The sequence below is a fragment of the Dipodomys ordii genome, unplaced genomic scaffold (assembly GCF_000151885.1).
Source record: "Dipodomys ordii isolate 6190 unplaced genomic scaffold, Dord_2.0 Scaffold228, whole genome shotgun sequence".
NCBI classification, from domain to species: domain Eukaryota; kingdom Metazoa; phylum Chordata; class Mammalia; order Rodentia; family Heteromyidae; genus Dipodomys; species Dipodomys ordii.
Window position 1 is genome coordinate 388044 of NW_012267444.1, and position 16188 is coordinate 404231.

A 16188-nucleotide genomic window follows, 5' to 3' on the forward strand; every position below is an offset into this window, starting at 1 on the left:
ACCTAATACTAAATTTTATTATATGTTTTATATTTATATTTTTATGATCTTTGACACTAACTTTTAAAAGAAAGTTTTCTAGAGGCAAGGGACACAAAGCTCATCAGGGATAGGGTGGCCTGGTAATGCATTTTGACAAGCTACAAAGTGATGTGTGACTCCCCAAAGTGGGGGCTGGGTGAATGATGCTTAAAAGGAGGCTTTCAGAAAGAGGCCCAGAAACCCAGTTACAGAGATAAGCACTCTCTTTTGTAGGACTCATATTACCTGGGAAATAGATGCTGTGAGCACTGTGTTTTTACTGGCCAGAATTTAATGGTGAGTAGAATATGTCTTATTGTGAGATTGTTTCCTAAAAATACTAAGTATTAGAGGGGTAGGAAGATCTAGTCTCAGTCTCTCTCTCACTTAGTGCAACCCCTTGAAGAGATATTGAATAATGGGCAATTATCCTAAATTGCTAAACCTGCAGCAGAATTTCAGGAATACTTAAATTTCACAAATAATTGTTAAACAAAAGAGAGAGAAATGTTTTCTATTGAAGACACAGTTTTCACTTATTTTGCAATTTCCAAGAAAGTACCATTAAAATACCAATAATTCTTCCACACAAAGAATGTGGGAGCAGTAGATTTTATTGTTCTCCGACAATGTGCTGCCTCTACTAGCCAAATAGTGGGTTTAGTACTTTATCTTTTCTATTTTACTTATTTTATGTCTTTAGTTTTTTAAGATAAGAAATTGACTCAATAACAGTTTTTATAATAAGAAGGGTGAAATGTACCTGTACACTAATGATAAAGTACATGTTTTGGAATTAAGGAATTACTGGATAGTCACTATCCTATTTTCATGTAAAGTCACTGAGGTTGTAAAAGCTGAAACTTATCCAAGGTCACATCAGTGGAGAGTGATAGAACCAGGATTGCAAACTGGAGCTGTGGATTTGGACCACATTACACTGCTCCGTTCTCACACTGGGTCAGCTGTGGCCTTCATTCCTGACTTCATCCTGGGCCAAACCTCTGGCTCTTGAGTGCAGACAAATGATTTTCTCCACTCCTTTTTGGTCTCTCACATCTGATCCCTGAGACTCATGGGAAGGTCACTCTCAATATCAGCTCATTCTTTATTGGAGAAATCTCAAATGCCTGCATCTCAGCTTCAGTCTACCTTGCTGAGCAAGCTATTCCTTTACCTAGACCAATAATTTTTAATCTATAACGAGAAAACATTTTACATCAGAATTGAGAATACATACAATCATGCATTCATATATGGTTGTATGATTTCCATTCAATCTTTTAAAGTGTGCAATTCATTGGGTTTTAGCATATCCATGAATAGGTTTAGGATATTTTTCCTATTTGCATATGTATGTATGTATCTATCTATCATCTAGCCATCACTTATCTATCTGAAATAAAAGTTCTTGATATAATACTTTGCCCTACTATATAGGATGAATGTACACATTGTCTCTTCTATCCCACTTTACTCCATTCTTTTATTCCCTTTCAAGAAAAAGAGATTATTACGTTGACTTCATATTCTACTATTGAGTTTTCACGAACAGATTAGACAACGTTGCCCTAATCATGACATGTTTTTAGCTCTACATGCACAGAACCCTTAACTTCTCACACATGACTCTCAGCACACAGGCCACTGCTTGGTGAATGGCTGCCTTTGAATGGGAAAAATCAAACTCACACAGTTCTTTTTGGCAGTGTTCACATGAGCCAATGAAAATGTAATGAGGCTATTCTATGGTGCTTGTTTACTAAGGTATGCCTATAGCTACATAGCCTTTTCCTCAAAGGAGGGATTTGGTCCGGAATTACCCATACCACAGTCTCATTTTACTTTATTCATAAACTCACTTTGAACAGCCAGTGGAGGTGGGGTCGGGTGAAATGGAAGTAAGGCTGGAAGAAGATGGATAGAAGGCCCACCCTACAGGTGAGCAATATGGACCCATCCATGACATGAATGACACAAACAGCAGTCCACACCAACCCTTAGCAAAAGCTTTGCTTTCAGTGAATCAACCAATCAGAACATGTCCTCAATGGCCCTGAAGCCTCTGCTACTCTCTCATACCTGTCTTTGCCAGTCTCCTGCTTGAAGAGCTCATCGAACTGTAGCATCTTGTGTCGTGTGATCATGAATGCCTTCAGCCGCGGCAGCACCTGGCTCAGGAGATGCAAGTTGTTGTACACCTGGCCCTTGCCATCTCTCCGCATGTAGCTGCTGGGGCCCCAGAAGATAAACACGGTGCCCTGGCTCACGTTGAGCAAGTCATGGCGATTACGGAGGATTCTCTGAATGCTGGAATGGGCGATGACCCTCAGGCTGGTGCGGTTGCCCACGTCGTGCCCGTAGCCGCGGGTGGGGGCATCATTCATGCGGATGACACACTCTGTCTGGTCAATCTGGGGGCCTTGCCCACTACGTAGCAAATGCCCCGAGCTGGTCACCAGGGCGCAGTCCCTGCAGTGCATTTTCAGAGGCTGGAAGGATGGAGGAGGCAATGTCAGGCACAATGGACTGACCTTACTTAGTTATCTCCCTACCATGAGTGAGATTAAGGTGTTCATCTGGCGACCTGCCTGATTATATTCCATCCACTGTGACCGTCAAGGATCCTTACATTCTCTCTAAACTGGTGATCCAAGAGAAATGTTGAACTCAAGAAAAAGAGCGCTGCCATCAATCTATTATATCTTGGCTAACATTTTCTGACATTAAATGGATACATTAACTAGGCAAAGCTGTGATTATGGGCCTGTACCATCATGCTCATCCTCTTTATGACACTGATTTTGATGTTCTTCTTCATGTTACTGAAAAGGTAAGCATTTATTAACGTTCTTAGATGCTGTTCAAATATGTCTACCCTATGTAAAAACATCACATTAGAATCACACAAGAAGCAACATGGGGACTGTAACCCCTTTAACACTTGATTTGGAAATATTGTAAGGAAGGGGGAGAATGGAGTCCTTCCATTTGCATGTAAAGAAAGCCTTAAGTTCAGAACCCCAGATTTCATGCAGGAATTGTGAAGCTTTGTCTCTTCTTTCATCTGCAGCAAACATGTGCCACGAGGAAGCCCTGACCATGTGGTGCCACCAGGGACAACTCCAATCGCAGTGCTGAGTTCAACACCCTGAACCAATGATTTGCTTTGTGGACACCTATGTTCTAACAAATTAAACATCCCTCTGTTCACATTTAATGAGAAATATCTCTTAGTTGTTATTAGAAGATAATGAAAGTAGAGCCTGAGGCCAATGCCAGTTAAGTGCCAAAGAAAATGACAATCAGGATCTTCAGAGAGAAAGCTACACTGTTAGGTTTAGTCCAGAGCCTCTGCCCTTCTCTGTTAACTTTGATCAGGATTCACTGGCTCTCTGCATGGCCTCAGGAAGTTGGATTCAATTTAGTTCTGCAAATATGCAGTCTTGTATTTACTGTGCGAGTTTCCTGAACCATGGCCATGACTTTAGGACCTGACTAAGAAGACCTCAGGACAGACGCTTCTCTCACAGCAAGGCCTCTAAAGCATGGGGTCTGAGCTGTAATAGAATGAGTTCATCCAGGTTTCTATCAGCTATGGAGTCTTGGCAAATCACAGACCTCCACAAACCATAGTTTCTTTATTACTAAACAAGAAAAATCTCTGTTCTACCTAGTAAAAGGAACCAATTAAGATCCACACAATATTAGGCTGAACTACTTGAAATGAGTAATTTGATATGCATAAATAGCAATTGCATGTTGTTGAACTCAGTTCTTAGCATAGAACCTGACATAATAATCATTCAATAAATGATAATGCTCTTGAGATTGTCATTTAGCATGAAGCATACTGGGAGCATATTGTAAGTACTTGCTAAATTTGTACTGATCTCTTTGGGTGTAATTGACACATGGGTTTGTGAAATAGCGTCAACGCGTCAACCATTGCAAATTCGTACCGTTCATGTAATATCCAGTTGCTCTTAGGTGACAAATACTGGATAAGGCAGTCAGAATGCAAAAATGGAGAAAATAGGGCTCTTCAAAGTTTGTGCGTTGGAGAGGCACAGTGGATCCTTTATCAAAAGTGGGTAATTGAAGAAATGCATTAGGATGTGACATGTATGAGGAAGAGAGTTGATTGAGGTCTGGGAAATGGGGGTTGTTTAGAGCACAGCAAAGCTGGGAATATAAAGAAAGGTGTCATCAAGTAGCTCCTATTTATTGTGCTCTTTCCCTGTGCCAGACATTTACAAAGCTCATTATATAATTGTATTAATTCTTCAGAGACTCTTCCAGGGTAGATAGATATTATATCATCATTGCCATTTTCCTGATATTGAAGTTTTAAAAAATGAAGCAATCTGTTCTAGGTCATACAGTTAGGAAGTGGGAGAGGAAGTCTGGTTTCAAAGCCAGTGGGATTAACCATTATGTTACTACTGTAGCACAGTGTCATGGGATAGTTACTCATTGTTTACCTTGCTTCCAACTCCCAGAAGCTGAGTTATGTTATTTTTAAATCAATAGATTGTGTTGTGACAGCTCTGAAGGTATTGGGCTGGATGGATGCAGTAAAGGTGATAAAAGTTTTCTAATGAAGACCTCCATTTCTTGAAGGGCCACTCAGTACAATCTTAAGTCCATGATGGTGGTACATATTTTCAAGCTGATTTTTTTCTTGAGGAAAAACATTTCCCTCAGGAAGCACTAGACCTGGAAGAAGAAGTAAGTCCTCTTGGGTCCTTTGGGGTACTATGGGGTGAAGGGTAATTTCAGTAGCCAAAAAAACACTTAACTTCCCGTTTTTCTCATTTTACTGGAACAGACCAAACACAAATGATAAGGAAGCAATGAGCTTAACAATTTTATTCATGATAGAGTTCCTACTATGAACCAGGCACTGAACTTGGCGTTACCGATAAAATAATCAATGAAACCTTTTCCTCAAGGAATATATAGTCAAGGGTGAGGGTGCTCCCAGAGAAACTATTATAGTGCTGGACTAATTGGACCCAAGGGGCTATGAGAACCAAAGATAAGGGTAGATTTAGAATTGTCCAGAAAAGACAACCAGGAAGGGATTATGGATGGAAACCACATAGGAGATAACTTGGGAAAGGAAAGAGTAGTTCATAGTGACATAAACATGATAGGACAAGTCTGGAAAACAAAGCAGGTAGAACAGAGACTCAGAAACCAAAGTTTCACTTTAAAGAGCCAATAGATGGTTGATGGTGGAACACAGCAGTCCCACAGAACTGATTCTGAATTTTAGGTGGCCACAGGCCTGCATCTTGGGGAAGTCCTTAGTCTTGGGCACATTTCTGCCACTCATGTAGAAGCCCACTAAACATTTCTATGAAAATGATAAAAGGGGCTGGGAAGGTGGCTCAGTGGTAGAGAACTTGCCTTGAATGCTTGAGGCCCTGAGTTCGATTCCTCAGCACCACATAAGCAGAGAAAAAAGCCGGAAGTGGCTCTGTGGCTCAAGTGGTAGAGCACTAGCCTTGAGCTGAAGAGCCGAGGGACAGCGCCCAGGCCCAGAGTTCAGGCCCCATGACCGGACCCTCCCCACCCCAAAAAAAAGATAAAAGATCCCTTGCAAATAGCATGTTACATGAAGAGAATGTGAGACTGAGGGTCTAAAGTTAACTTTTCCAAAACAAATGAACTACCTTTCCTATCAGTTCAAAACAAGGAGGAGATGAATTAGATACTTGTGGCCAGATGACAGTGATTCATCACTCATTAAAATGAATGATGCAGTTAATTCACCCTGAAGTTCCATGTAAATCAGTATATTTTCTCCATAAGGTTACATAGAGAAACCTGTTAATCTCATTAGAATCACCTATAATGATTCCGAATTTTCCAGTTTAATTTATAAGTTCAAGACCTGTTCACTCTTACTAGGGAAACAATTTACAGAAAGATCCCAGTAGTATCTCTTTCCCCCATAATTTTTCTGCTGGAATCCTCACAGCAGAGGATTGACAGAGGAAACACCTATCACCATAGGGACATTCCAAGGACCTTGTTCTATTTCTCTTCTTTCCTTGAAGAAGAGCCTCTCATGAAGACTAAGGCTCTTGACTACACCTCTGACATTATTGGCATGATTGGACACCGTCAGAATACTCTCAGGTCAACTCAGTCCCATAAATCCTTCCCCTCCTCCTTCCTGCCAACCTGCATGAGCTTTTTGCTATGAATTATCTTATATATTGATACCAGTCTTTGAGCTGTGCAGATGCATCAAACAATGCAAAAAAATTAAAGACACATCAAACAGTGAAAAACAAGACTGAAATCTGAACTGTAGCTTAAGTGCCTTTTGGTAAATGATATCAATAAGATGGCAGTAGCAGTTCAAACATCATGTTGTACTGTTTTTAACTAAAGAGCATACAAATGGTGTGACAATTTCTTAAGAGGATAGTCCTCTGAAACAGCCATGTTCTTCTCCCTTTCACTACAGATCAGTAGAGTCTGTAGTGTCTTAATGGTATGGATGGAATTACTCACCCCTTGGTGAATTAAGATTCTAGATGCAGTATTCACATGCTCTTCCCTCAAGTACTAGGTTGCTGGGTTGATAAGTCACTAAGCAGAGCATGGCAAAGGTTAACACGTGGCTCTGCCTGTCTGCCTGGGAAATAAAGCACCATGGAGGAGGACACAGGAGACTGAGTGACTCCCAGCTGGATTCTCCATTTAGCAAGACTGCTCTGGCTTCGTCCGCATAGTATTCAGGCTCATTCTCTGGGACATTTTCCTTAACGTTCTATTTGGTCAGATGCTCCATTCATTGCTTGGAAATATGGATAACTATATTGTCACCCTAGTCTTGGTAATCTCTCTTCTATCCTGGCTTACAAAAAGCATTTAACTAATGAGGGATGGATGGATTTATGAGTGAACGAAACTCAAACTTTTGCCTTCTCTGTCCTACGAGAAAATGTACATCCTGAGACATATACAGGAGATATATAATGTAGCACACTAACCAGCAATTGGTTTATAACTACCTTAGTGCTGATGCTGTGGTGGGAGGAGGGAATGGGCCCTAGAAACTTCCATGTGCAGAGGAGGCTGCTTCCTGCTACCTCAGGGCAGCCTATCAGCCCAAGGAGCCCATAATGGCCAGAGCGCAGGGCACTGCCTGGAATTAATGGCTGGCTGGGAAAATGGCCCAGGACACAGTGAGGGCCATTAAGCCCAGCCAGTTATTAATCCCCTGTAAGATTTGATGCCAAGGTCATTAGAGCTGTTGTGAGGTGAAAAATGCCCAGGAAAATCCACAATACAAGGAGGAGCTCTGCCTTCTCCAGGCTGATGAGGCTCAGTGCTGCAGTTCCGGCCCGGGCCCCCATGGAGGAGCAAACAAGTTGGACCAGGGCCTGTGGGAGGTGGGTGAGTGGCTCCCCAGGGAGAAGGGGTTCACATACAGATGTCTGTGAACATGTAACCCGAGTTTTTGGCTTTATTTCATTTTATACTATCCCTTTTGTATTTTGACAATTGATAAGCCTTATCTATCATCCCAGAACCCAGCACTGTGTCTGCAAGGTAGAGCAAGGCTTGAAAATATTTCAGAGTGTTTTAAATGTGTGATTCAATTCCCTTGCCTCCTTTTCCCCATCAATAAAATAAACAAAACAAAAAAAACAAACAATAGCTACAAAAACCCAAAGCAATAAAAATTAAAAAGCCAAATTCTCCATCCCCCTCCCCCAATCTCGGCATAGGAAAGCATGATAACTTTCATCACAGAAAAGCCCTTTGGGCGGTGAAGACAGGAGCAATTCCTACTTGAGAAAGCTTGCTCAGGAAATCAAGGTCTGATTTCTGTCACAGCCCAAGGAGCGAGAGCAGACAGAATTCTCTCTGTACCCCAGTTGATGCCTCTGGAGCCTTTCTTCAGAGAACAGAACAGGCCAAGTCAAATTAAACTTGACACCTAAAACACTCGGCGATGTCCTTGTAAACATTTGCAGCTAGCAGTATCAGGCTTCACTTTTTAAAATTCTGATTTATTTGGCAGAGAGAAAGGTACCTCCAAGCATAATGCCCATTAGCTCAGTAATGAGGCCGGTCTTGCTCTGGGAGCTGCCTGTTGGTCTGGAGCAAACATCAGATATATTAAATGGCTTCAGGTGTTTCAAGAATCCCTGCACTTTCAAATCTGATGTTTTCCTGTAATTACTAGGCTTTTATTAGCTGTCAATCTTTGTCCAGGCTGACTCTTGGTGAAAGCCATGCTGATTATTTAATGTGATTCACTAGAAAAACATTACTCTTTTAAGAAGCTTCTTTCCTATTCTTCAATGACAAGCCCACCCACTAGCCTTCAGGGCCACAAAAATCCTCCCACCTATACCCTTTGATTTCTACATTTGTCAGTCAGCTAAGAGGGGTGAGCCTGGAGATGTTCCTCAAGGTCTGAGCATTGTCCCAAGCTGTTTTGTTCAAGTCTAGAGCTCTACCACTTGAGCCATAGCTTTACATCTGGCTTTTTGGTTGTTAATTGGAGATAAGAGGCTCAAGAATTTCCCTGTCTGAGCTGGCTTTGAACAGCAATCCTCAAACTCAACCTCTGGAGTAGGTAGGGTTGTAAGTATGAACCACCACAACGATATCTACCTCATATAGTCTTTTGTGTCTAGTTTCTTTCACTCAGCATAATTTTGAGGTTTATTTTATTTGTAGCATACATTAGTGCTTTGTTTCTTTTTAATGCTGTAACATCCTATTGTATGAATGCAATGTATTTTGTCCATACACTCACTAGTTGATAGACACTAGGGTTTTTTTTTCTCAGTTGCTATGGTACTATGAACATTCACACACATATCTGTATGTGGACATACTCCTTAAATTTTCTTTTAGGGAGATAACTAGGGATGGAATTTCTAGTTCATAATATAATTTTGCTTAACATTTTGAGAAAAAACTGCCAGACAGCTTTCCTAAGTAGCTACTCCATCTTACATTTTCACATACAATGTATAAAGATTCCAAAGTCTTTATATTCTTGTCAACATTCTGTATTATCTACATTTTTTTCTTTCTTTTTGGTCAGTCATGGGGTTTGAATTCTGGGCTTGGGCGCTGTCCCTCAGCTCTTCAGCTCAAGGCGAGTGCTCTACTGCTTGAGCCACTTCTGGTTTTCTAGTGGTTAATTGGAGATAAGAGTCTCACATACTTTTCTGCCTGGGCTGGCTTTGAACCGTGATCCTCAGATCTCAGCCTCTTGAGTAGTTAGGATTATAGGCATTAGCCACCGGCGCCCAGCTTACTACTTTTAATTATAACTATTCTAATGGATGAGAGGAGATATCTCACTGTGCTTTGAGTTTTGCGTTTTTCTAATGACAAGTGATGTTGAATAGCTTTCTATGGACTTATTTATATCATTATTTTGAGGTTTATAATTCTATTAATTATGGCTGGCCTTCCACATGAAATAGAAGAAATCAAGAGTAGACAATTCTATTGAACTCTGAGCCAGCTTTCAGCTGACTTCTGCAGGGATCTTGAGTGTGGGGAGCCCAGGAGCCAGAGAAGGATGGAAGGTCTATACCAGAACAAAGCAAGAAAGAGGCCGTTTACTCAGTGCCTTAGGTCTGCGGGGTAAATCCAAGGTAAAAGTAGTATAAGCAGTGAATTGAAATTTCTAACTAAAAATTTCTAACTAAGGCGGCAGAATTCACTTTGTTTTGACTGACATACTACAATTTAAATGCATTCCCAAGCAGATCTGGCAGAAATCTCAGCCATGATCTAGGTCAGTAATTCCCATAGAGTATTTCCCCCACAGTATGATTCCTAAGCCAGAAGTAACAAAGTTCAGAGACATGGCAAGAATCTTAATTATCAGGTCTTACCTTAGACCACTGAGTCTGATTCTGGGTGGGGCCTAAAGCTCTGTTTTTTTTTGTGTGTGTGTGGATCATGGGGCTTTGGGGCTTGAACTCTGGGCCTATGTGCTGTTCCTTAGCCCTTCAGCTCAAGGCGAATACTCTACCACTTGAGCTACAGCGCCACTTCCAGTTTTCTGGTGGCTAATTGGAGAAAAGAGTCTCATGGACTTTCCTGCCTGGGCTGGCTTTGAACCGCAATCCTTAGTACTCAGTCTCCTGAGTAGTTAGGATTATAGACATGAGACACTGGTGCCCAGCAAGCTCTGTGTTTTAACCAGAGCTACATGTAATTCTGATCTATCCTTCATACTGAGGCCCACAGGGCTGATGGGTGCTCTCACTGTACAGAAGAAGCCAAAGCTCAGGGGTTATGGCATTTGGTCAAGGTCAAGGGCTCAAGGCAGCACATGAGCTGGGTCTAGAGTCTCCTTCCTAAAATCTACAGATTGACTGTTCAAAGTCACTGGAGATTCACAAAACAATCATTAAATAATAACACACTTAAGATGGACTTAAACGTACAAGTGGAGGTAGATGCAAAAAGAGGGCGTTCCTCTTTGGCAGGCTGCCCCTCAGGAGGCCTACCTGCCTGTTTGCAGTAAGCAGCCAAGAACTGAACAGAACCATCTAGTAGCTCTCCAGCCCTACGTAGCCTCTGTGCATGACAGGGTACTGTTGCCACAGAAGTTGGGTGACTGGGGTGAATTTCAAGCCAGCAGAGCACTTCCAAGGTTGGCAGGTGGGGAGACCCTCTTCTCAGTGGATGCGTGGAAGGCTCCCAGCTCCCTGCGACTGACTTTCTTTGGAAGTAGGGTTTTGCAGATATAATTAGGCTGTGACTCAAAATATCAAGAAGAGTTCACACAAGATTAGGGCAAGCCTTCATTCTTGTTACTGCCAAATGTGAAGAGATGCAGAAAGGCAGAATGGAATAAGGCATCTATGAGGTAAGGAATACTGTGGACTTCTCACATCTGGAGAATGCACCCAAGGATTCTTTTCAGAACTTTCAGAGTGGAAAAGGTGCTATCGATATCTGGAATTTAGATTTTTAGCTTTCAGTTCTTTGAGAAGAAGCCATTTAAAACTATGTTTTTAAGACAATCAGTGTGTGGGAAATCCTTCTGACAGGTCTCAACAGCATCCCTACCTGGTGACTATCCTCCCTCATTTTACCACCTGGCCCCAACAGTCATTCTTCTCACCATTGTATCATTTCAAAGCATAACTCACACCACTCCTCTGACCCACCTGGAGAAGAAAACTCAATTTCTTTCCCTGGTAAGAGTCTTATTTGTTTCAGACTATCACCAAATTTCACTGTCCCTCTCTCTTCATTCTCCAGTCTATTCAACAGCTGATCTGCTTTTTGTTCCTGAGAGAAGTGGGTATCTTTTCTCTGGTCCAGGCCTCCCCAGTTATTCACATGCTTTCCTCCTTCTCATCTCTTAGTCTAAAAATCACCTCCTCCAGGAGGCCTTCTCTCACATCTTCCCTCATGTATTCTAAAACAAAGATCCTTCATAACACTAATGAGATACTCAACCTAGGTACCAGGCACTGTTCCCAGCCCAAAATACATCATGTAACCTAATCTTGAATACAGCCCTGAGCAGTGAATTCACCATTGTCTATTTTATCAGATGAGAAAAGTAGAAGCAAAATTAATCACTAGTCACCACCCAGTTTGCAGTTTGTTTCTTTCCCACTAGCTGCTTCTCACAATATCCAGTGATGTGAAATTTTAATTCTTTGTTTTCTGTTCCCTGACACTATGACAAGAACACAAGGTGAAGCTCAATGTATGGCACAGAGTATCTGCTCAATAGATAGTGGAAGAAATTCCTTGTTTCTTGGGTGCCCTATTTCCTCAGCAATCAGTGATGGTCCTTTGTCTCTTGGGGCATGCCTGAGTTGTTCTAGACCCTTCTGTATCCTGAGAATGTTAGCACAGCAGTGGCTGGCCCACCTGCCACCTTCCTGTAACTGCCTGACATGGGTTCCTTCAAAGGTCGCTCACATGCAATTACTTTCTCGAGAGGAGGTTGGAAGTAAAGGTCCCTGTGCTCATTAAAACAAACAGAAAGCTACACACTCATTAGCGTAAGGTGGTCTCAAATCAGGCTGCATGGCCTGATTCTACAAAATTGGCCTCTCTGGCTTCAACCATGTTTGAAAGGGGCCTAGGATACACAGAACCAGGATTCAAAAGCTGGGAAGATCACTGAGAACTAAAGGCCAAGGGCAAGAGAATTATGAATTCCATATGAGTTCCACGTGTAGCTAAAGGATGCGGGGAAGAGCTATGATGTCAGTAGCCCAAATGAAAACACATATCTCAGTGACTATAGCAATGCATTCATTGTATGGATATGGAAAGGGTGGAAGGTGGCCGGAAGGCAGGCTTGGGGACCAGTTCAGTTCAGTCACTTATCCACAGAGTCAACCACACTCTCAGCCTTGGTTTGCTCATCCAGAAAATAGCTATGGTTGGCACACACTAAAAACTAGCTGTGAGTATTTTTCATGGCTTCATTATTAGAGATAAGAAAAGAGCTCTCTCAAAGCACCTGCCAAGCTCTCTTGCCTCAAGTCCAGTCTCTCATTGAGCTTCTGACTGCATGTCCACCTCTCTCTTGAAGTTAATAATTTCTGTCCATGTGTATAAAGACTTCCTTTCACCCATCCCTTACTTGACCATCACAGTCTTCATTGCTGTGCCTAAGATCCTCCCCCTCTCATTACTGTGTATTCTCCACACCAACCAGAGGTTCCTATCTAAAATATTCATCTGAAATTAGCTGGGTGCAGTAGCACATACTAGTTACTTGGGAAGTAGAGGCAGAATAATCATGAGTTCCAGGAAAAGTTATTAAAACCCTATCTAAAAGTAAAACACAGACAAAGGGCTTAGAGTATAGTTCAAATGATGGAGTGCTTGTTTAGCCAGTGTGAGGCCCTGGGTTCCATCACCAGCACCACAACAGCAAGAACAACAACAACAAAAGAACCTCATCTGATTAGTACCTCTAGCCTCTGGCCTCTTAGTATGTCTAAATGATTTCCTGTTACTTTGAAAATAACTTACCAGGCCCTGATATCTTACCAGGCTATGGTGTATCTCCAGCCCTCTCATGGCTCCATCTTCAGCTCCAATAGCCCTGACTGTGTTGGACTTTTTAGCTCTTTGTAGCTCCATGGGGGTGAAGTTCATAAAGCTGTGCCCTAGGGCCTCATTTCTTTAAGGAACCTTCGAACTCTGACCAGTTTGGCCCTTTGCTTTGCTTTGCCCTTTGCAGTTCTTCTGTGGAGAATCACTGGTCCAATGTCTTTTCACCAACAGAACTGTGATGTTCTTATGAACTAGGTTCGTGTTTGTGTGGGTTTCTGTCCACATAGTCTCCTCAGCACCTCCTATATTCACTAAATACTTGTACAAGTAACTAAATTGGTTAAGGCGAGCGACTAAATCCTTCCAGAATCATTTCCTTTTCCATTTGATAAGGTCAGTGTAGACAAAGAGGCATATCCATCCAAAGAAGAATAGTGAATCTGGGGGCAAATACTGAATTTCCTCATAAAAGACAGAGGAACATATTAAACTAACACAATAAATGAAGTCTGATGTTCAGTATTTAATTCTCTGAGCAAAAGCGAGTGCCCAGAATGAGTCCTGGTCTGAGTTTCTGGGAATTGACTCGTGTCAAGTGGCTAGAAGTAGCGGATTGTGTCTGTGTGGGCACGTGGGAGTTCTAAGCTGATGCTTTGTTTACTCAATGACCTCTTTTAGAAGCTCTGGGAGAGAAAGGTTGGTCATCTTCCGCCTGATAACAGCTCAACACCTCAGCTGGAAACACATGAGTAAATAAATTCGTAACTTTTCACTTTGCTAGGCTCTGTAAGCACCACCTTGATTAGCTACTATTATGGTAGCCATTAGTTAGATTAAAAAAAAGAATGAAGCTAGGACAGGACTTTGACGCGGGCACAGTTTCCTCATTCTCTGACCATGATGGACATTGGCTGTGATGTACACGCTAATGTACTTTGCCACCTGCCTTCATCCTGCTAACCACGATGCCTCCTCTGGGCCACACAATGGCTTGCTTCGCATTAGTGAACAGTCACATTTTTTTTCTTTTCCCCTTTCATTTGTTCAACACACAGCTATTAAGCACCTACTGTTTATGTAATAGAAACTCTGAGGCAGGTTGCCAAGTTCGCAGCTGACTTTGCCAGACTTATTGAGTGCCTGGAAAACACAATATAGCATATTCCTGGCAGGAAGAGACAGATTTTTTGCTCCTTCTGGAAACTGGGGAAAGAATGTAGGCTGATTGAATTAAGGGCTTCAGAATTTCAAGTTTTAGATTCTTCTCTCCTTCCCCTCCCCTCCCCTTCTCTTCCCTCCCCTTCCCTCTCCTCCCCTCCCTTCCTCTCCCCTGTTTGTATGTGGATTCTGGCTCTCTAGAGTTAGATGGGCTGTTTCTGTTTGTATTGATGATGCCCATAGAAACTATAACCCAGAAATGCTAACACAACAGAAGTAGTGACTATTAACTTTTACAAAGAAATCTTTATATATCTCAGCCCTGAGGTAAGCATTTGTAAAATCTGTATTACCTCCTATGCTTATATTTCACAAAACAGGCTTGGAGAGTAAATTTCTCCAGCTCACAGAATTTTGGAGGTATAGCTTCGGTTGGCACCTGGCCAATGCTACTCCTGAGTATGAGTGTGTTCTTCTGCTTGCCATGAAAAACAAAGCAAGTGGAAGGAATAGGGGGAAAAGATCAGAGACAAGATAAAAGAAAACCTGCTTGGGGGAAAGACTTCTAAGTAACAAAAATGCAAGGAGGAATTAGGAACCATGAGAAATAAAGAAATTAGGAGCACAGAGGAGACAAGATGAGTTTAAAAATTCTGAGAAATCAGAAAGGTTAAAGAGGGAATTTAGCAGAACAGCTGAGAATCCTGGAGGCATTCAGTTGAGAAGAACTTTTGCACCACTCACATCACTGGTATTATAATAAGTTACATATTCCTAATGGCCATCCTAAGTCATCATGAAAAGCTTAAGCTCAACTTGGTTCACTTAGGTGGGAAAGTATAAAATCAATTTGGAACCTTCACAAATAATTTAGATAAAGAAGATTTGGTGCTAAGAGGGACTGTGATTATGCTATTTTAAGCTTCATTTGCTCATAAAACTCATTGTTCAATCATACTTTGAAATGAGGTGCTAGACTGTTTGAAACGTTACTGCTGGAGGGAATAAGCTTTTCTTTCCTTACTCAGATATGATAGCAATGAGGTGGTGTCAGGGATTTTATTTCTGGTTCTCACGTCTTTAGGCAGAGTCAATGGGATTAACTCAATAGAACAGAGCAGAGATCAGTGGATCCCTAATCTTTCCCTTTCTGATACCTTCACTTACCTGGCTTAGTGAGCTGAGAAGTCACGTGTAGAGGGCAGCATAAACTTACACCTTTAATCATCCATTAACTTACTGACCACATAAACAAGAATCTCATTGTGGAGCTATCATACATCTTTTGAACATGTTTGCAACAGCAGGCAGTTTAACCTTCAGTATGGTACCAGGCAGCCAGGAAACTTCCTCTGCTTTCTCCTTACTGTACTGAGAGGCTGGAGCACATGAGCCATGTTTTCTTTCTAAGACATAGCTCTAATCACAGCTCAGACTCAATGACCTGTAACTCTCCATTCCCCACTGAGGAATGGAGAGTTCCCTGCTCCAGCCACCAACAGCTGACCTGTTAGAGATCTCATAGGAAGGCTGACTGCCCCCCTCCCCCAGAGTCATCTATAATAAAGATGCTTAGCTTCACATCCAAGGGATTATCAGACACTGACCTAGGGGAAACTCCTCAACTTCCCTGTGCCTTAGTTCCCCCACCTATACTTGGTGATAAGGAGGGAATGACTCATAATTCATCTACATAGGAGCTTTCTCCTGCTTGTCAGTCACCAGCGTATCTCCCTTGAGGCTACAGTCATTTCGTCACCAAGTATTCACTTTCTTAAGACCACATCCCTCATTGTACTGGCCTGGCTTGTTCTATGCTATCCTCAGGACTGATGTTGGTTTTAGTTTCAAAAAATAAAACTTAGGGCTGTCAGAACTGTAAATCACATTTTTATCTCTGGGTCTCACAGAAAGTGGTTGAAATATAGAGACGTACAATCAATGTTGGCTGAATGAATGAACAGAGGA

The 16188-nt window shown here is 41.9% G+C and overlaps 1 protein-coding gene across 1 annotated transcript in view; it reads right to left on the reverse strand.

Moving 5' to 3' along the window:
• Positions 1-16188, reverse strand: part of St6galnac5 (ST6 (alpha-N-acetyl-neuraminyl-2,3-beta-galactosyl-1,3)-N-acetylgalactosaminide alpha-2,6-sialyltransferase 5) — a 167874-nt gene that overhangs the window by 25427 nt on the left and 126259 nt on the right. Inside the window, exon 3 of the mRNA XM_013035883.1 lies at positions 2104-2513. Within this exon, the coding sequence (XP_012891337.1) occupies positions 2104-2513 (410 nt within the window). The remainder of the gene's footprint in view (positions 1-2103; positions 2514-16188) is intronic.